The sequence below is a fragment of the Trypanosoma grayi genome (assembly GCF_000691245.1).
Source record: "Trypanosoma grayi strain ANR4 Tgr_72_V1, whole genome shotgun sequence".
Lineage (NCBI taxonomy): Eukaryota > Euglenozoa > Kinetoplastea > Trypanosomatida > Trypanosomatidae > Trypanosoma > Trypanosoma grayi.
In genome coordinates, this window is record NW_008825691.1 from 8,117 (window position 1) to 26,745 (window position 18,629).

The window sequence follows — 18,629 nt, forward strand, 5'->3', positions numbered from 1 at the left end:
GGGGGGGGGGATAAAAACACAAACAAGGGTGAAGAACTGTGGGAGGAGACTCACTTGTTTCTGTTTTCTATTGTCTTGTCTTGTTGCATCAGGAGAGGGAGCACATTTCATGTCAGCCGAGACGAAAACGGAGAAGGAAGATCAAAACAAGACGCTGGGTCGTCTGCAATGGCTGATACAGCGAAGCAAAGTTGGATACAAAGGCAATCCTCCTCCATTTGATACACTCAAAAAGCAGAAATCGGTAGAATTAGCCAAAAAGCGCGCAGCAAAGGAGCTTGTTGCAGATGTTGACTTTTTGCCCTTTCGTCATGGAGGTCCCTCACTTGCTGAAGATGCAAGACCAAGCAAGCATCTGCGTGACGTAGACAACACCAAGTTTGAGGTGCAGGCGAATCGTGATGATTACAACTATTGCCATCAGCGAATAGACAGAGTGACGGGGAGGCCGGAGATCGTCTCGGCACTGTGCTGGGATTTGAAAGTTGAGAATGGAAGCCCTGCGACGGCGGGGCGTTCGTGTAGAAACTCTACAGAAACCCATTTTCTAAACAAGAAAGGCGCTGTGAGGGGGTTCAGCAACGCCTATCTTGCGACGCTGTCTCGTGAAGAAAGAGCAGCAATTTATAGAGCAGATATCTTAAATCATCCCAAATTCACAAAGGAAAGCCGTGAATACTGGGGGGGCGATGCTTGGTATCGTGGGTCCCAGCTTCAGGGGCCACCCCACCTGTCAGTGGATAAACCCCCTGTGGCTCTTACCCGAAACTGTATCTGCATGAGGGGTAGTTGTAGATGATAGAGCAAGTGTATAATTATGACTTTTATCTCTGGCATTTGTCCGTTTTTTTTTGCGTGTGTTGTGCCTTTTAGCTTCCATATCCATTGGCAGAGAGTTGTTGAACTGTTTTCGTTCGTGATCTACTTTTTTCTTCCTTTTCTTTCGTTTTGTGTGTGTGTGTGTGTGTCCATCATTGAAGTTTAGTGGTTTGCACCTTCTACGGAAGAAAACTACATGAAATGAGGGGGGGTGGAGGTCCAACATGTCTCGGTAAGGCTAGACTGCTGCTTCGCCGAGGTGGTGTGTTGGAGGCAGTTCACACGTACGATGTAAGTGAACTTGAAAAGGCCATAGATTTGGTTCGAACGTTTCCCTTCGTGCCCAAGTCCCACAAACCGCTGCTTGTCCCCTCTGTGGCAGAGCTTTATGACGCGGTACAGAGCGACATCGATATTACCAACAAGTTGGCACGGCCCACCGACTTCGCGTGGCTTGAAGTCGAAAGTGACGACGACGCTGTGATTGAAAAGGTGCTGTCTCTATTCCCCATACATCCCTCCACAAAGGAGGATGTTAAGAATAGAAGAAATGACACTGAGCTCACGGAGATATTTCCTTCTTGTGGCTATGTCAGCATTAATGTGGCTGCGAAGGCGTGCAGCAAGGATTCTCTTGGAAGTGTGCAGGATGATCCTGTGATGGTTTCCATGATCACGTTTGAACATTTTTTGCTTACTATTCGTCGAAGGCCTATTGCAGGGGATGACGAGATGAGGGCCCACGTGGAGTCAATGCTGTCGTCTCCAAATTCGCACGCAGAGCCTGTATCCGCTATTGTGTGCTCTCTAGTCAGTGGCTTTGTTAAGGAGCACCAGAAGGAGCCCTCTTCTTTGCTTGTCGATGTTGACAACGTGAATGAGATGGTGCTTCAGATCCAGCCCTCCCGCTGTGATCAGGCGGATCTACTGCGACGCATTGAAGACCTGCGCCACAGGCTGTCGCGAGTTCAGGCATCATTCTTGGCGAAAGAACGCCTTGTGCAGCAACTCCTTCTTCCCGTGATGAGACGTATCTTCATTACATCTGAGCCCAACATTTCCAGTCGTTATCAAAGGTTGCTGTCTGGATTGCTGCTCTCTATTGAACGTCTACGAAAGGGTCGTGACGTACTGAATCTCTCAAGTATGAGCCTTGTTAGTGGTGTTTCGATGCGACTTTTGCAGCATTGCTATTGGATGGATTTTTTGAACAACGTCATGACACAGATGTCCTTGGTGACAATGCCGATTTGTATTCTTCCCGGTTTGTTCACGATGAACGTGCGAGTACCGTTTGAGGAGAGCGAAGGTCTCTCAGCGTTCTTGGTCATTACGGCTGTCACGGCAATTGTCTTTGCCTTGGGGATGGCCTACCCGGTGTATGCCCTTTTCCGGTATAAGCCTCCTGGTGGTCTTATCCCTCCATCTATTTCGTAAAGTCACACGAAAGAAAGCTAAAAAGAAATGAGCTATAAAGGAATGATTTTCCTCCCATTTCTTTTGTTTTCTTTTTTTGTCTGCTTTTCTTTTCTTTTTTTTTCTCTCAACGGGGCTGATGCACATGAAAGGGAAGACGAATTTCTTTGTGTTGTGAAGCAACAGCCCTTTTTTCTGCTGTTGGGTGGACGGGCACAGCAGAACGCGGAGCGAGAACACAATCATAATATGAATGTGAAACAAAGCGATATAAGAGATAGTATAGATTCTTCTTGTATTTATTACATTAGTACTATTACTAAATGTATGATGCCTGCAATCTGCACTTCACACAGAAACCTATTAGACCTCTTCATCATTGCCTTTATATCCTCTCCTCTCCCCCCTTTTTTTGTGCTTTTTAAACGTAAGCAGAAGAGCTTCCCTCATGCCACAGCTAATGTTGGCGACGGATGGCGTGGCTTCGATTCTTGGAAAGCGCCTCGTTGCATTGCTCGTTCCCGTTCTTGCTACCATGCTTGTTGTTTCATGGAGTGTGCTCAATCTGCCGAATCCGTTTGTAGGCCAGTATGAGGCACCCTTCTTTCTTATCATGGATGAAAGCAGCAAGGACAGCGTCAAGGGAAAAATTGAATCTTCCGTAGTAAATGCACTGGTTGCCATTGGTGTTGTCACAGCTGTCACGTTTCTCATGGTGCTGCTGTACAGGTGGGGTTGTGAGAAAATTCTCTTTGGATGGCTTATGCTCTCTGCCAGTTCTGTTTTATTTGTAATGCTGGGGATCTGGATAGATCTTGTCTGTACCCGCTTTCAGATACCGTATGATATTGTCACGGCAGCCATCCTTCTATGGAACGTTGCTGCTGTTGGTCTTATTTCAATATTTTACTATTCGCATCCTGTTCTGGCGCAGGTGAATTTGATTTTGGTATCCATCGTCATTGCATGTTGTTTGACTCTCATTCCAGAATGGACGGCGTGGTCATTACTTGTTGCTGTCGCAATATATGACGTTGCTGCTGTTCTGTGTCCACACGGTCCACTTCAAATGCTTGTCGCGGTGGCGGAGGAGCGCAATAAACCTCTGCCTGGATTTGTATATGATAGTTCGAGCGAGATTGCTATGATACCAATGCGAAACTATGAGGGTGAAGAAGAAGCTGTGAAAATGCGTCCAGTTTCCGATGTTAGTGAAGAGAGATCAAACAAAGTGGTTGCACAAGATCCTTCCCAAGGGTTTTCAGCGTCTTTTTTGTACAATGTGCTCAACCGTGTTCCTTTTGTACTTGGACTGGGAGACTTTATCTTTTACAGTTTCTTGTGTGGGAGGGCGGCCATCTATTCGTTTTTGCCTTGGATGATGTCATCTTTGGCTGTTTTGCTCGGTCTTGTTGGCACTCTTACTTCTTTGGTGCTGCTAAAAGGCAAAGTTAAGGCTCTTCCCGCGTTGCCTATTTCCATTTTCTGTGGTGTGGTTACATTCTTCTTCTGTCGCTACATTATTGTCCCATTCGACTGGTTTGCAACAATGTCGATGTTGGCTCTTTGATTTGTAATGGATGAGGGAGAAGAAAGGTGTGTGGAGGTGAGTCTGGCAACGAGGCGTGAGCAGTTATTACTATAATAATAATAATATTTAATATTATTATTATACAGACATTGGAAAATTACCTCGGGAAAGAGTACGCTTTCTTGTCGAGCAAATTTAGCGGAGGTAAACATGAGCACCATTGAAAAGGCTGGACGCCCGATGCTTTTGGGGAAGCGCCGTGAGACTCTAGGTTCCATGTACAGTCTTGTCGGGAGCCATAGTGCAGTGAAGCTCTGCCGTTGGCAAAAATCAATGATGCGTGGTAGGGGTGGATGCTATAAATGGACAATGTATGGAATCGAATCCCATCGCTGTATGGAGGCAACCCCAAGTATGGCATGTGCAAACAAATGCGTGTTCTGCTGGCGGCTAAATACCAATCCTACCGCCACGAAGTGGAGATGGCAGGTGGATGAACCACAGATTATTGTTGAGGGGATGTTGTCCAGCCACAAGGCACTTGTTTCGGGCGTACGAGGCATGCCAGGTGTAACGGAAAAGGGATTGGAAGAGGCTATGAACCCAAGACACTGCGCACTTTCCCTTGTTGGCGAGGCTGTCTTGTATCCGTACGTGAATGACTTTCTTCATGTTCTTCATGGTAAGGGAATATCGACATTTCTTGTAAACAATGGCCAGTTTCCTGATGCGTTGAAGGAGTTAAGGCCTGTCACACAGTTGTATCTCAGTGTTGACGCTCCTAACAAGGAAACGATGAAATTTTTGGATCGACCGGTGTTTCCTGACTATTGGGACCGCTTTAACCAAAGCGTTGTGAACATGAGTGAAAAGAAGGAAAGAACGGTCTTTCGTTTGACAATGATCAATGGATTCAATATGAGCGAAGAGAATATACCGGAGTACCAAGGTATTTTTGAAACTGGCCGTCCCAACTTTATTGAACTTAAACGTCTCACGCCGGCGTTTTCAGGGAATACGCGGACGGTACTTCGAATAAAAAATGTTCCATCATGGGAACAGCTCAAGGCATATGCCAAACGACTATGCGAAGTGATTTTTGACGGCAAGGAGTATGAGGTAGCCACGTTGCATGAACACTCTGGTTGTATATTGTTGGCGCAGAAACGGTTTAAAATTAACGGTATCTGGCATACATGGATCGACTTTGAACATTTTAATGCAATGGTTCTTGATCCTATTCTCTCTGCTCGTATTGTGGCGGATGGCTATCTGCGGCCGACCCCATCGTGGGCCCTACCGGAGTCGGAAGGAGAGGGATTTGACCCTGCGCAAACCAGGCACGTCACTGCAAAACGACAGAAGTACCTGGCATCGAAGCCCGCTGGAGAAGAATAGAGAAGTGTGTTTGAGTGAGAAAATGGACGTGCAAGTGTGTGTTTGTGTGTGTGAAAAAAGAAGTCAATGAGGTCAGTCACGCTGTGTGTTGCGTAGCGTTGGGGTTGGGAGCCTGTGTCCTGCAATTTCTCCGCTTGTTTTCCTCATTTTGCTCCTCAAAGAAGTTTTACAACAAAACCGATTCAATCTTCAAGACAAAAAGAAATGCCCCAGAAGAACAACGAAGACCATGTCCCACCGAAGGATAAGGCCGAGGCGCTTGCCGAGGAGTATGAGACTGCCCACCATGATCGTGCCGGCAGCGACAAGCCGGCGCCTAGCCATCAAGGCAAGCCAAAATCGGTGCGTTAACTGCAACGTACTTGGCCGTCAGCAATAGTTCCCCTCGTTACGTTCACATCAAGAAGAAGCAAGGACAGAGAGCCGAAAGAAGGAAAAGAAAAGGAAAAAAAAAAGACAGAATAAGTGTGAAAAAAAAAACAAGGAAAAGGACGAAGCCGGTCTGGGCGAGCAAAGACTTTTCAAAACCTGGGGTACGTTTTTTTAATTTATTCGTTTTGTGGAAAAGCTTCTATTCATATAATGATAAAAGCTTCTTCGCCTAAACCGGTCGGCGTAGTGCCGTAGCAACGACATATTGACAGCGGGGAAAACAATTGTCAATTTCGTGTTGCAGTAGACTCTTCGTTCAGCACTCCTTTCTTTCTCTTTTTTCTTCAGTAGATTGACCAAAGAATGGAGGATTCTATTGATCCTTCTGCTGAGCTTATTAACGAACTGCGGGCCCTCGTAGTTGGTGGTTGCGCCATAGTTCCTTTTGATGAGAGGAAGGTGCGTGCTGTTGTGGACAGTGTGTCTGACTCATTCCGTAATCTTCAATCCATATCGCGTAATCCGTACGCTGACCCATCGCAGCCGTTCTATGCGAGCTCCATGAAGTACTACAAAGCCAAGTACTTGAGAGACAAAAGGTGCCTCTTGGCCTACCTAATGTGGAGGCAATCACAGATGACAAAATCCTGGTGGGAAGCAAAAGACAATGCATTATCAGAGGTATTGGCGCCGTGTGAATTATCCTTCCTAGAGGAATACAATAACATTATGGTTGAATACATGACGGCGTTTGCTGTTCCTTTGGACCTTAGAGCATTCACTTGGCGGCCGCCCTCAACTCAGCAGTTGGAGGTTCGAGGTCTGGTGAATCATGTATTTGTCTCCCCAATCACCGGAGCTGTGATTAACCTCTACAAGGGAAAGCAAATTCTTCTTGGGTTTGAAGAGGCAGAGTCACTCATTCAACAGGGTGTAGTGGAGCTGGTTGAATAGGCTCTTATTGCTGCGCATTTCTCATTACTACTTTCTCAACGTGTCTCGCTCCATCAGTGTGTGTATATAAGAGTTTGAATGATTGTATGTGTGTCTTTTTGATGTGCCTTTGGCTGCATATGCATTGCGTCCCACATACACACATGCAAACAAATGGCGCTCTACTAGCCCCTTCTCCCATATGGTGCTCTGGCTTCTTGGGTACTAGTCTGTGAATGCTCCTTAGCGCTACGAATGTGAGCGCAGCCGCTTTCCAGGAGGAAAATGCGCGGCGTAGGGATTTCTTTACCTTACTCTATGTTGTGGAGCGACGGTTTTACTCCCCGACCAGTGTCGAGTGGCGTCTCATAGAACATTGCCTGGATGAGATAAACTACAAGTACGCCGACTTTTCCTTCCTTGTGGCTTTTGCATCGACCGTAGCGCTTCGAAACCGAAAAGGCCACTCTTTCGTGTCCCGCTACCGGTTTCCGTTTTACATTGGCCTTGTGGGATATGATAGTGGACTGCGCACAACAAATCCATGCCCGAGCCTAACCTTTTGGAACTCGGTGACGCTTCTTGATAGCCCTTTGGGAGAAACAGCGCGGACTCTGCATGCCCCCAACTGTTTTTACGAAGTAAAACAACAACAGAAAGAAAAGAGTAATACCGATTCTAATTTGTCATACCTTCTATGGGTGTGGGAATCCTGCACTTTTCTCGCCAACTCTCTCTTGCTGCAGACGCTGCTGCGGCACACATTTGAGCAGACCTGCTGGAGGCAAAAGATCGATGAAAGTACTGTGACATCACTTAACGTGAATAGTCGTTTCTTCCGATGGGCCATTTTTGAGCATCGTGTAAGAAAAGGCACGCAAGAGACGACGTACGAAATGAAAATTAGTCTGCCGAGGCTTTCCGGATCACTGGGTCTTCGCCGGTCCTACCGTAGCTCTGACATGATCCTCGAGCGGTCATCTTTCGGTGGTCAGGTATGGTACAGCGTGCATTTTGCACTGATGCGTCTGCTAGGCCTCCATGTTGGAAGCCGCATTGAATGAAAGATGTCCTTTGCGTCTGCTGCGGTTGATATCTTTAAAAAAACACATATGCGTGCTTCTTGTGCATTTTGTTTGGGATGATTGCCATTTATCCACCTATCTCATTCTTTTTTTTGTTTGATTATTGCCTTTATACTTTGCTGCGCCGTTTACCCGATTCAAGACGAGTAGAGGTGTGTCTCGATAAACATGAGACGGTGCTGCTTTTTCAGCGGCAAGGGCCACCCTCCACATGGTGTTCATGTGACGCAGGCGCGGCACCACATCAATGGTTTTTCGCTATTTGCGAAGGAGCTGCAGGAAAAAGAGGGGCTTCTCAAGGCTAAAAGCTTTCGTAACGGACGGGAGAACATGAGAGTTGTATCACGGCACTGGAAGGAGCTTGGGCGTGGCGAACGCCACAGGTATAACCAACGTGCACGTGAGATTGCGGTGCTGCGGGCGCACAACAGTGATAAGGCCTTCAACGATTTTAATCTGCTCATGCGACTTCTTTTTCGAACCGATGATGTGGCAGGCGCGGGTGACGAGGTGTTCACAGCCCACATGGCGAGGAATACACTAACACAGCTCAAATCAAATCATCGAGAAAAACTTCGTGAGAAACTTTTGCCCGAGGCGGCTAGTACCTCAAGGAAAAACAGAAAAGCAAATGAGCGTGCTTTACCCATGGCGTGGTATTTTCCACATATGCGGTATTTTGAGTCGTTCGTGGAGATGCTTAGGGCGGTGGCCCCGACTCAAAAGGCTCTCTTTGTTGCTGTTTCGCGTGTTCTTGCGATTAACAAACTCTTCACAGGGGATGCGATTTCTAACCTCTCGGAGAAGTTCGATGCCCTCACAGAGGAAGAGGTTGAAATGTTTAAACCCGTTTCTGACGAAGACGCACCAAGGTTTGAGAGGTACTGTGCGTCCCATTGTGCTACATATGATATAGAGAACTTCGACATTGTGCGCCTTTTTGCGCAGTACCGTGGCCTTATAACCGCACGGACCTCTCTGCCAGAGCCAGAAGCTACAAAGTACAAGATGCTAATGGAGGCCGATCGCTTTCGCGAGAGTTTGTACTTCAAGGCATTGCGTAATTTGGAGCGGGCCAAGGCTGGGCGAAGTACAGATCATGGAACATATATCTCTCATATTCACCCAGATGGAGTCACAGTTCCACCCGAAACATATGCAATTGTATCGAGTTTGAGTGATGTCGAGATTGCCAAGATGCTCGCTGAAACACGGCTAGGACAATCCGTATATGATGACGTGATGGACCGAACGAGCTGTTTTCGTCATGATATGGCCAATCAGCTGTTGAGTGAGACGTACTTGTCCCCTGTACGCGAAATGAAGGCGAGGCCCAGGAAGTCTCCCAAGCTATAGGTGAAAAATTGTACATGCCTTTTTTCGTTTGGAAATGAATGTTTCCCTTTTTATTGTACCAATTGCTTTGTTTAATTTTGAGGTTGCATTTCTTCCTTTTTTGTCTTGTTTATTGCCCATGAAAGTATTCTTCTATTTTATTTGACAGCTGCTATTCTCTTCACCACGCTATTCTCCGTTTTTTTTTCCCCATTGTCCTTGTTTCTTTCATGGTAGGGCTCGTACTACAGATGTTCACACAACAGCGTCCCGTCCCCCATCGATATGAGAACTTGCAGGAATCCAACCATCTTTGCGAAGCCTTCGCCATTGGGGAATCAATATTGGCTCGCTACAAGCGCACCAACCGAACACTTACTGCTTCTGAAAAGAAGGCCCTTGCTTCCCTCTTGATGATGGCGCCGCACGATATCCTTTCAGAAACCATCGCCTCCCTTGGTGCGGTGGCGGCGCCCAAGGAACAATCGCCGCACGATCTGTCACCGCTGATGGAACGTTCATTACTTATTGGAAGGCCTATGAAGGATGTTTTTCAGTGCTTGAATGAGGAGCTGGGATACTGTCTTGATTCCATCTGGTGCCACGTATATTACCTTGAACCGAATGATGCCCTCTTGATTGACCCGGTGCATGCAACAGCCGCAACGGTGGATGAGACAACACCGCTTGGAAAAGCAGTTACTACCGGTTTGCAGTGCACGATTGCGTGCACGCTGTACATTCCACTCACCTATGACGGCACTGTGGTGGGATGCGTTGAGGTTTCACAGGGAAGCTGTGAACACAACCGTACTCCTCTCTTGGAAACAATGCTGCGGCTCGCAGCATGTGCAGTACACAACGCCATAGAGGCCGAAAGGATTAACTGGAACAAGGAAAAGGCAGAGGCCATGTTGATGATGGCGACACAGCTTGCCCGCGACAATCTCGATGAAGCAGTGCTCGCAAATTCGATCATGAATACCGCCAAGGCGCTTACTGAAAGTGATCGGTGCAGTATATTTCTTGTCAAGGAGGATACACTCGAGGCGCACTTTGAAGACGGCAACGTTGTCACGATTCCGGCGGGCGCCGGCATTGCCGGCTTTGTTGCACGGACTGGTGAAACAGTCAACATTGCCGATGTTTATGCAGATGATCGTTTCAATCGTGACGTTGACAAGGCGACGGGGTACCGCACCAAGACTATCCTTTGCATGCCTGTTATGTACGAAGGAACAATTGTGGCTGTTGCACAGCTGATTAATAAGCTGGACATGGTGACGGAGAGCGGCCTCAGGTTACCGCGCACCTTCGGCAGGCGCGATGAGGAGCTTTTCCAGACCTTCTCCATGTTTGCTGGTGCCTCATTGCGGAACTGTCGTATCAACGAGAGTTTGGTGAACGAGAAGAAGAAGAGCGATGCCATTCTTGACGTTGTGACGCTATTGTCGAATACTGACATCCGTGATGTGGACGGTATTGTGCGCCACGTGCTGCATGGCGCAAAGAAGCTTCTGAATGCGGATCGCTCTGCACTGTTTCTTCTGGACAAGGAGCGGAACGAACTGTACAGCCGACTGGCAGACAGCGTGGCGGGCAAAGAGATCCGGTTTGCGTGTGGGCAAGGAATTGCTGGTACTGTGGCTTCCTCTGGTGTTGGTGTGAACATCATCGACGCGTATCAAGACCCCAGGTTCAACCGTGATGTTGACAGGCAGCTTGGATACCGCACACAGACCCTGTTATGTGAGCCTATTGTGCTGAATGGCGAGATCCTTGCTGTGGTGCAGCTTGTGAATAAACTGGACCCGGCTGGGGAAGTGACTGTTTTCACGCCCAGCGACCGCGAAACGTTCCGTGTGTTCTCCCTTTTTGCTGGCATTTCCATCAACAACTCACATCTGCTGGAGTTCGCCGTTAATGCTGGTCGTGAGATGATGGAGCTCAACGAACGTCGTGCATTTGCAGGTGAAAGGCGGAACTCTCTCCGCAATGTAAAACGCCTCCTTGCGATCACAGACAAGGAGAGAGATGCTGTGCGGAGTATTGAACTAAACCACGTGGACATTACAGATGCTGACTTTGACTTATTCAAGGTGCGTGAGGAAATGGAGCAGCCTCTTGATGCTGCCGCTGCGATCGCATACCGACTTTTGTTGGGAACAGGTCTCCCGCAAAAGTTCCGTTGCCGTGATGTGACGCTGCTGAATTTTATTCTGCAATGCCGCAAGAAGTACCGCAGTGTGCCGTACCATAACTTCTACCACGTTGTTGATGTATGTCAGACCATCTACACCTACCTGTACAAGGGCGCGGCCTGTGAGAAACTGACGGAATTGGAATGCTTTGTGCTTCTGGTGACGGCACTGGTGCACGACCTCGACCATATGGGTCTGAACAACAGCTTCTACCTCAAGACAGAGTCGCCCCTTGGTATTTTGTCAAGCGCGAGTGGCAACACGTCAGTGCTGGAGGTGCACCACTGCAACCTTGCCGTTGAAATTCTCTCTGATCCCGACTCAGATGTCTTTGAAGGTCTTGATGATGCCGAGCGTACCTCTGCCTACCGTGCAATGATCGATTGTGTGCTTGCCACTGACATGGCAAGGCATAATGAGTTGCTTAACCTCTTTTTGGCATCAATGGACCGTCCTTACGATGTCAATGATGCCAGCCGAAGGCAAATGGTAATGGATGTTCTGATGAAGGCTGGTGATGTATCCAACGTGACCAAACCGTTCGATATATCGCGTCTGTGGGCAATGTCTGTGACTGAGGAATTCTACCGGCAGGGCGATATGGAGAAGGAGAAGGGCGTTGAAGTCTTGCCAATGTTTGACCGCTCAAAGAATACTGAGCTGGCGAAGGGCCAAATCGGCTTTATTGACTTTGTTGCCGGTCCATTCTTCAAGAAGATTGTGGACGCTTGCCTCAGCGGCATGGAGTGGACAGTGGATCGTGTAACGAGCAACCGCGCGCAATGGGAACGAACACTGGTGGCTCGGGCAGAGTCTGCTGGACAAAAATGATGTAATGAAAGTCAGAGCATCGAATAGAATCTGTATTCCTTCGTTTGTTTGGAATATATATATATATATAAGAAGAGCTGTGCGAATACCAAGGTTTCTATTCAGCTGTGCTGTCCGTTTTGTAGGCGTTATTTTAATCTTATGTACGTATCTGGGGTTTTCTGGGAGCTGGAACTGCTGTTTCAAAATGAATCTTGCCTCTAGGTGTCTTTTAAACGGTACAAAAGTATCTAGTTGCCGTTTCACCTCTGTGTTTTACCTTCTTTCCTTGTGCGCCTTTTTTTGCTAGATTATTTTCTAAGAACCCCGCGATGACAGCCGAAATCAGTGAGAAGGCATTCCCTCTCGCCGGGGACCGTCTGACGCAGACCATCCTGGACTTAGTGCAGGAGGCCAGCAATGCGAAGATGATCAAGAAGGGTGCAAATGAGGCCACTAAAGCACTTAACCGAGGAATTGCTGATTTGATTGTGCTGGCGGGCGACACAAACCCCATCGAGATCCTTCTGCACCTTCCATTGTTGTGCGAAGACAAGAACGTGCCGTACGTATTCGTCCCTTCCAAAACTGCTTTAGGTCGGGCAGCACAGGTTTCGCGTAATGCCGTGGCTCTGGCGATTCTGCAGACAGAGAACAGCCCCATCTCTTCCAAGGTTCAGGCCGTGAAGTTGGAGATTGAGCGGCTGCTGTAAGCGGATCGCGGGGTAGGGTGCGACGTCTTTTTTTTTCAGAGAAGGCAAGGGAGCGTCACACGCCAGAAATAAAGAAAAAGAAATATTGTTAAGCCGAATGGTAAAAAAAAAAAGGAAGAGGTGAGAAAAAAACATCTGTAGTGTAAGGTGTGTACATAGGTGCGTTGATGCTTTTCTTCACCAATAATCGTTTTAAAAAAGAAGTTCCTCACAAGCTAAAGTATATGCCTACAACAGACGTTTTCTTACGGCTGCTCTGCCGCTTTATTTCGGAGTTTTGTGATTCTTCCAGTTTTGCTTCTCCCATTCTGTATGTCTGTGTGCGCGTATTAGGAAGAAGACACAGCTGTACCTTGCCGATGGCAAGTGCATGTGTGGCTCGTTGCAGTGGCTATAGCTCTCTGCGCGAGGAGTGTGCTCGGGATCCATGTTTAGCAAAGGGTATGTGTAAACTTCTGGATGACTCCATTGCGAACTGTGCCGAGTGGTGTTGTCAAGGCCGAGGTGGGTACGTGTTCTTCATCGTGCTCTTTATCTGTGCAGGAACGTGTGCGTTGTTTAGCATATACTACCTGTGGCGTCTTCACCAGGCCAATATTGCTGCTGGCGTGGTGACGGTCGACGGTGAAAAGATTGAGGCGCCACCAGAACAGGACGCCAAAGCCGAGGCGGTGCAGCGGCGCAAGAAGCGTCAAATTGCCGTTGACCCGGAGTTGCTCAAGGCGATTGGCGTCGCTCCTCCAGTGGAGGACAAACCAGGCATGAGCGGAGAGCGTCGGTAGACGGTAGTGGCAACAGCGGTGAAGTGGGTGTGATGTTGGTTTGCTTCTTCAACGAACTGGCACGCCGTTTACGTCAAGTCTTTGTGACCTTATTTCTTCTTTGTTCTTTTTTTTTTTTTATCGTTCTCTCTCTCTCTCTCTCTCGCTCCATTTTTTTTGTGTATTTTGTTCTCAGCAGAGATTCACGGATCTAATTTACATTTCATGTCCATCGTCAAAGCATCCTCCCCAGGCAAGGTGCTCATACTTGGCGGTTACCTCATTGTCGAGGCGCCCAACGTCGGCATCTCCATTGGCACAACTGCCCGCTTTGAGACGCGTGTGGCGTCACGGCAAGAAGCAGATGATGGGAGGTGTCACGTGCACATTCTCTCGCCTCAGTTCGGCAAAGAGTTTACCTTTGAGTGCACCGTTGACAACACTGCAGAGCCATCTGTGTCCGTCACGCAGACGGAAGGGCCGTCGTCTCCATTCCTCTTCTACAGTGTCCTCTACGCCGTGGCGGCAGCACTATTGAAAGGCGGCAATATTCGCAGTGTTCTCACACTTGAGCTTCTTGCCGACAATGATTTCTACAGCCAACGCAACTACTTGGAGGCGCAGGGTAAAGAAGTGAGTGTCGCTAACCTGCGAGCTCTTCCATCTCACTTGCATCTTGTGGGCAGCGTATCCAAGACGGGACTGGGCTCTTCTGCCGCCATGACAACAAGTGTAGTGGCGTGCTTGTACTTTTCCTTGTGCAATAGCAACAGCGCCAGTGCAACAGCAACAGAGGAGGTGGAGACTGTGCATCGCATCGCCCAAGTTGCACATAGCGTGGCACAGGGCAAAATCGGTAGCGGGTTTGATGTCTACACCGCGACGTACGGAACATGCGCCTACCGCCGTTTTCCGGCTCATTTTATTGAGAAGGTCATTGGTGGGAACGAGTCCCCTAAGAGTGTTGCTGTCACTGCTCTCTCAGACTGCTTTCATCTGGACAAGGTGTGGGTTGAGCGTGTGCCATTCCAGCTTCCTACGGGGGTGAAGCTTGTTTTGGGTGACGTGCATCAGGGCGGCTCGGGCACACCAGGAATGGTGTCCAAGGTCATGGCGTGGCGGAGGTCTGTCTCTGACAACCCAGACAGTCTTTGGCATCGACTCCAGAAGAATAACGAGAAATATGTTGAGGCACTGCGGTCGCTGATTGAAAAGTCTAGCAAGGAGGCAACACTTCACCAGGAGGCGGTGAATGCTCTGAAGCATGTCGTGCTCGCGCAGCATACTCCCAAGAACGATGCGGAACGACTTTGGGTCGAGGCGTCGGCCTGCGCTGCAATGAGCCGGCGCTACCTTCGTGAGATGGGGCAGGCTGCCAATGTGGAGATTGAGCCGAAAGAGTTAGGTGTCTTGCTTGATTCCACCCTCGCCCTTCCAGGCGTTTTCGCAGTGGGATGCCCTGGTGCTGGCGGCTACGACGCTGTGTTTGCACTTGTGTTGGGTGACGCCACGTGTGCGGTCGTCGAGGCGTTCTGGGAAGGATACTCGGCCATGCGTGTTTGCCCCCTGCTGGTGCGCGAGGATGCAGGTGGACTGACGGTTGTGTAGGAGTAGTAGCAGAGTGCGTTTACGTGGGTGTGTTTGTGCACTCTCCGTCATTTTTGTTTTTCCAGGGACCTTCGCTAAGGGTGTTGCTTCACTTTCTTTTTTTTTTTCGCGCGTCTGTGGTGGTGGTAGGGGGGTGTTCCTTTTCCGCATGCCGCACACTTTTCACCGTTCTCCTCGTTATTCTGTTTCTGTGTTTTCTCTAATTCCGCAGCTAACAACAGGGTAGGACGATAAATAAGAATTCGCGCCATCATGCTCGAGGCTCAGGTTCAGCAAGCCAATCTATGGAAGCGACTCATTGAGTGCATAAACGGGCTCGTCAATGAGGCAAACTTTGACTGTAACCCTGGTGGTCTCTCCATTCAAGCCATGGATACCAGCCACGTTGCCCTCGTGCATATGCTCCTCCGTGATGACTGTTTCACAAAGTACCAATGCGAGCGTAACAGTGTTTTGGGACTCAACCTTGCTTCGTTGGCGAAGGTGCTAAAGATTGTTGAGGCGACTGACAGCTTGACGATGCGCCACGAAGACGACAGCGATGTAGTCACGTTAACATCTGAAAATGTCGAAAAATCTCGCAAGTGCGAGTACCAGCTAAAGCTACTGGAAATTGAGGCGGAGGCGATGGGCATTCCTGAGATGGACTACAGGTCAACCGTGACACTCAGCTCGCAGGAGTTCGCAAAGATTGTTCGTGACATGACTGTCTTTGGCGACACTGTCACCATTGAGATACGGAAGGAGGGTGTGAAGTTCAGTTCCGCTGGTGACGTGGGCGAAGGTTATGCGTTCCTTCGCGCCGCTGCCGTGACGGACCGTCGCACGAAAGCTGAAATGGAGGTGAAGGCGGAAGTGAAAGCAGAGGAGGACGACGACGCGCCTATTAACCGCAGCGGTCACCCTTCGAAGGTAAAGGACGGGCAACCAGCGATCGGCGTGGAGGTGCGAATGGATGAACCGGTCACGCTCTCCTTCGCCCTGCGCTTCATGAACATTTTCGCAAAGGGAGCCACCCTGAGCGACCGCGTGTCGCTCAAGTTCGCGAAGGACAGCCCGTGTATGGTGGAGTACAGCATTGACCAGGTGGGATACCTGCGCTACTACCTTGCTCCCAAGGTGGACGAGGTGGAGTGATGATGATGCTGATGATGATGTTGTTGCTGCTGTGCATGTGCGTGCCGAAATGCACACACAAGTATGTGTGCAAACATAATTAGGCAGACCTGAACGCAGAGAATTTCATAAATGTCATAGAAAAAGGATCCTGGTGTGCTTAAAATCACACCCGTAAACACATCTACAACGTATTTGGTAGAAGCGAAAAGAGGGCATGTCCGTTCAGCAGCGTCCCGCGCATTTTCCCCCCATTTTAGTGTCTCTACGCATTCGGGCCGGCGTTGTTGTGAGCCTGGAGCCTTTTTTTTTCTCCTTAAGGGCAACATCTGCTCCCTCGCTCGCTCTCTCTCTCTGAAGAAGAAAAGAACATACGGAAAGGTTTCCTTCGATTTGTGTGGTTGGTGGTCACCCCTTGGACCAAGCGGTATCATGCCATCTGAGAAGGTTTGGTTAGATATTTTTCTTTCCCTTTTTTGTTTTCGTACTCTCACCTTTCCCCACTTTTTTAACCCTTTCGGTAACCCCCATCTCGCTGTATATTGCAAACGCAGACTTAAACAGACAACAAGAAAAGGAGCTAAATCACACGAGGTACTTTCAGTCTAAGGACGTTTCGCCGTTTTTCATCGCTCTTATTGAGGAATATGTCGAATGCTGCTGGTGCCGCCGCCACCGCCGCTGCTGCTGAGCCTGCGCTTGAGGTGAAGAAGGACTTGAGGCTGCTGCAGACGGGCCGTCCAGTGCAGGGTTACAGCAATACGCCGGATCTCTTGGAGAAGCACAATGCCGCCACAGAGGGGAAGCCGTACTTCCGCTTCCCGCCAGAGCCCAACGGCTTTCTGCACATTGGCCACGCGAAGAGCATGAACCTGAACTTTGGCTGCGCCGTGGCGCACAATGGCAAGTGCTATTTGCGCTACGACGACACCAACCCCGAGACGGAGGAGCAGGTGTACATCGACGCCATTGCAGAGATGGTGCGGTGGATGGGGTGGGAACCGGACTGGATCACCTTTTCCTCCGACTACTTTCAGCAACTCTACGACTTTGCGATCCAGCTGATTAAGGACGGCAAGGCGTATGTTGACCACTGCACGGCCGATGAGATCAAGAAGCAGCGCGAGAACCGCGAGGATAGCCCGTGGCGTAACCGCCCCATTGAGGAGAGCCTCTTGCACTTCGAGTACATGCGGCAGGGCCGGTACGCTGAGGGTGAGGCCACGCTGCGGGTAAAGATTGATATGAAGAGCGACAACCCGAATATGCGAGACTTCATTGCGTACCGCGTCAAGTTCTCCGCGCACCCCCACGCTAAGGACAAGTGGTGTGTGTACCCCAGCTACGACTACACGCACTGCCTTATAGATAGCCTGGAAAACATTGACTACAGCCTGTGCACATTGGAGTTCGAGACGCGGCGAGAGAGTTACTTCTGGTTGCTCGAGCAACTCCACCAATGGCGACCACATGTGTGGGAGTTTAGCCGTCTCAACGTTACAGGGTCATTGCTCTCAAAGCGGAAGATCAACGTGTTGGTGAAGAAGGGAATCGTCCGCGGCTTTGACGACCCACGCTTGTTGACGCTGGCAGGTATGCGGCGGCGTGGCTACACCCCACAGGCCATTAACCGTTTCTGTGACTTGGTGGGTATTACGCGGTCGATGAATGTTATTCAGATCTCCATGCTCGAGCATGTCCTCCGCGAAGACCTTGATGAGCGCACCGAACGTCGTCTCATGATTGTGGACCCCATTAAAGTCGTCATTGACAACTGGGACGGCGAAAAGGAGATCGAGTGTCCAAATCACCCACGTAAGCCAGAGCTGGGGTCACGCAAGGTCTTGTTTACCAAAACGTTCTACATTGACCGCAGCGACTTTCACACGGAGGATAACAACAGCAAGTTCTACGGTCTGGCGCCGGGACCCCGTGCGGTTGGTCTGAAGTACAGCGGCAACATAGTCTGCCGCAGCTACGAGTGCGACGAGACAGGACGCCCATCACTCATTCACGTCGAGGTAGACTTTGATCGCACAACTAAGCCCAAGACGAACATCAGCTGGGTCAGTGCGGTCACCGTGATTCCGGTGGAGTTCCGCCTGTACGGTTGTCTCCTCAAGGATGAGCGCGCCGCCATCGACCCAGAGTTCCTGAAGTACATCGACGCCGACAGTGAACACATTCAGCAGGGCTACGCGGAGCCCGCCGTCGCAAACGCAACCGTATTCGAGTCAGTGCAGGCGGAGCGCTTTGGCTACTTTGTCATCGACCCCGACACGCGTGCTGGCCACGTCGTGATGAACAGAGTGCTAACGCTAAAGGAGGACAAGGAGAAGAGCAGCACCAACGGTCGCGGCGGCACCGCTGCTGTCGGTGCAAAAAAGTAGAAATACGATTCGCATCTTTTCGTTCTGGGTGTACTTGTGTGTTTGTTTGTGTGCCCGTTGGTAGGCGCAATGCGCTTGGAAGCGAAGAAACATGAATGGGATAACGACTAACGAACTGCTGCGTGAGCCCCTCAACCTCAT

The 18,629-nt window shown here is 49.5% G+C and overlaps 13 protein-coding genes across 13 annotated transcripts; all 13 read left to right on the forward strand.

Moving 5' to 3' along the window:
• Window positions 1-109: 109 nt before the first annotated feature.
• DQ04_00721030 (hypothetical protein) lies at window positions 110-799 on the forward strand (the record flags this gene model as incomplete). The annotated part of the gene is made up of 1 exon (XM_009309576.1): window positions 110-799. The coding sequence occupies one exon, from the start codon at window positions 110-112 to the stop codon at window positions 797-799; it is 690 nt and encodes a 229-aa protein (XP_009307851.1).
• A 221-nt stretch (window positions 800-1,020) lies between these two features.
• On the forward strand, window positions 1,021-2,256 carry DQ04_00721040 (putative zinc transporter; the record flags this gene model as incomplete). The annotated part of the gene is made up of 1 exon (XM_009309577.1): window positions 1,021-2,256. One exon carries the CDS (start codon window positions 1,021-1,023, stop codon window positions 2,254-2,256), a length of 1,236 nt encoding a protein of 411 aa, XP_009307852.1.
• Window positions 2,257-2,683: 427 nt separating this feature from the next.
• Window positions 2,684-3,805, forward strand: DQ04_00721050 (presenilin-like aspartic peptidase; the record flags this gene model as incomplete). Its single annotated transcript, XM_009309578.1, has 1 exon — window positions 2,684-3,805. One exon carries the CDS (start codon window positions 2,684-2,686, stop codon window positions 3,803-3,805), a length of 1,122 nt encoding a protein of 373 aa, XP_009307853.1.
• Window positions 3,806-3,976: 171 nt separating this feature from the next.
• DQ04_00721060 (putative radical SAM domain protein) lies at window positions 3,977-5,164 on the forward strand (the record flags this gene model as incomplete). Its single annotated transcript, XM_009309579.1, has 1 exon — window positions 3,977-5,164. One exon carries the CDS (start codon window positions 3,977-3,979, stop codon window positions 5,162-5,164), a length of 1,188 nt encoding a protein of 395 aa, XP_009307854.1.
• A 735-nt stretch (window positions 5,165-5,899) lies between these two features.
• Window positions 5,900-6,490, forward strand: DQ04_00721070 (GINS complex subunit 1; the record flags this gene model as incomplete). The annotated part of the gene is made up of 1 exon (XM_009309580.1): window positions 5,900-6,490. The coding sequence occupies one exon, from the start codon at window positions 5,900-5,902 to the stop codon at window positions 6,488-6,490; it is 591 nt and encodes a 196-aa protein (XP_009307855.1).
• A 215-nt stretch (window positions 6,491-6,705) lies between these two features.
• On the forward strand, window positions 6,706-7,533 carry DQ04_00721080 (hypothetical protein; the record flags this gene model as incomplete). Its single annotated transcript, XM_009309581.1, has 1 exon — window positions 6,706-7,533. The coding sequence occupies one exon, from the start codon at window positions 6,706-6,708 to the stop codon at window positions 7,531-7,533; it is 828 nt and encodes a 275-aa protein (XP_009307856.1).
• A 189-nt stretch (window positions 7,534-7,722) lies between these two features.
• DQ04_00721090 (hypothetical protein) lies at window positions 7,723-8,910 on the forward strand (the record flags this gene model as incomplete). The annotated part of the gene is made up of 1 exon (XM_009309582.1): window positions 7,723-8,910. The coding sequence occupies one exon, from the start codon at window positions 7,723-7,725 to the stop codon at window positions 8,908-8,910; it is 1,188 nt and encodes a 395-aa protein (XP_009307857.1).
• A 230-nt stretch (window positions 8,911-9,140) lies between these two features.
• Window positions 9,141-11,921, forward strand: DQ04_00721100 (cAMP specific phosphodiesterase; the record flags this gene model as incomplete). Its single annotated transcript, XM_009309583.1, has 1 exon — window positions 9,141-11,921. One exon carries the CDS (start codon window positions 9,141-9,143, stop codon window positions 11,919-11,921), a length of 2,781 nt encoding a protein of 926 aa, XP_009307858.1.
• Window positions 11,922-12,232: 311 nt separating this feature from the next.
• Window positions 12,233-12,613, forward strand: DQ04_00721110 (ribosomal protein S6; the record flags this gene model as incomplete). Its single annotated transcript, XM_009309584.1, has 1 exon — window positions 12,233-12,613. The coding sequence occupies one exon, from the start codon at window positions 12,233-12,235 to the stop codon at window positions 12,611-12,613; it is 381 nt and encodes a 126-aa protein (XP_009307859.1).
• Window positions 12,614-12,972: 359 nt separating this feature from the next.
• On the forward strand, window positions 12,973-13,395 carry DQ04_00721120 (hypothetical protein; the record flags this gene model as incomplete). Its single annotated transcript, XM_009309585.1, has 1 exon — window positions 12,973-13,395. The coding sequence occupies one exon, from the start codon at window positions 12,973-12,975 to the stop codon at window positions 13,393-13,395; it is 423 nt and encodes a 140-aa protein (XP_009307860.1).
• A 204-nt stretch (window positions 13,396-13,599) lies between these two features.
• On the forward strand, window positions 13,600-14,982 carry DQ04_00721130 (putative phosphomevalonate kinase protein; the record flags this gene model as incomplete). Its single annotated transcript, XM_009309586.1, has 1 exon — window positions 13,600-14,982. One exon carries the CDS (start codon window positions 13,600-13,602, stop codon window positions 14,980-14,982), a length of 1,383 nt encoding a protein of 460 aa, XP_009307861.1.
• A 252-nt stretch (window positions 14,983-15,234) lies between these two features.
• Window positions 15,235-16,119, forward strand: DQ04_00721140 (putative proliferative cell nuclear antigen (PCNA); the record flags this gene model as incomplete). Its single annotated transcript, XM_009309587.1, has 1 exon — window positions 15,235-16,119. The coding sequence occupies one exon, from the start codon at window positions 15,235-15,237 to the stop codon at window positions 16,117-16,119; it is 885 nt and encodes a 294-aa protein (XP_009307862.1).
• A 626-nt stretch (window positions 16,120-16,745) lies between these two features.
• On the forward strand, window positions 16,746-18,488 carry DQ04_00721150 (putative glutaminyl-tRNA synthetase; the record flags this gene model as incomplete). The annotated part of the gene is made up of 1 exon (XM_009309588.1): window positions 16,746-18,488. One exon carries the CDS (start codon window positions 16,746-16,748, stop codon window positions 18,486-18,488), a length of 1,743 nt encoding a protein of 580 aa, XP_009307863.1.
• Between the last annotated feature and the right edge of the window lie 141 nt (window positions 18,489-18,629).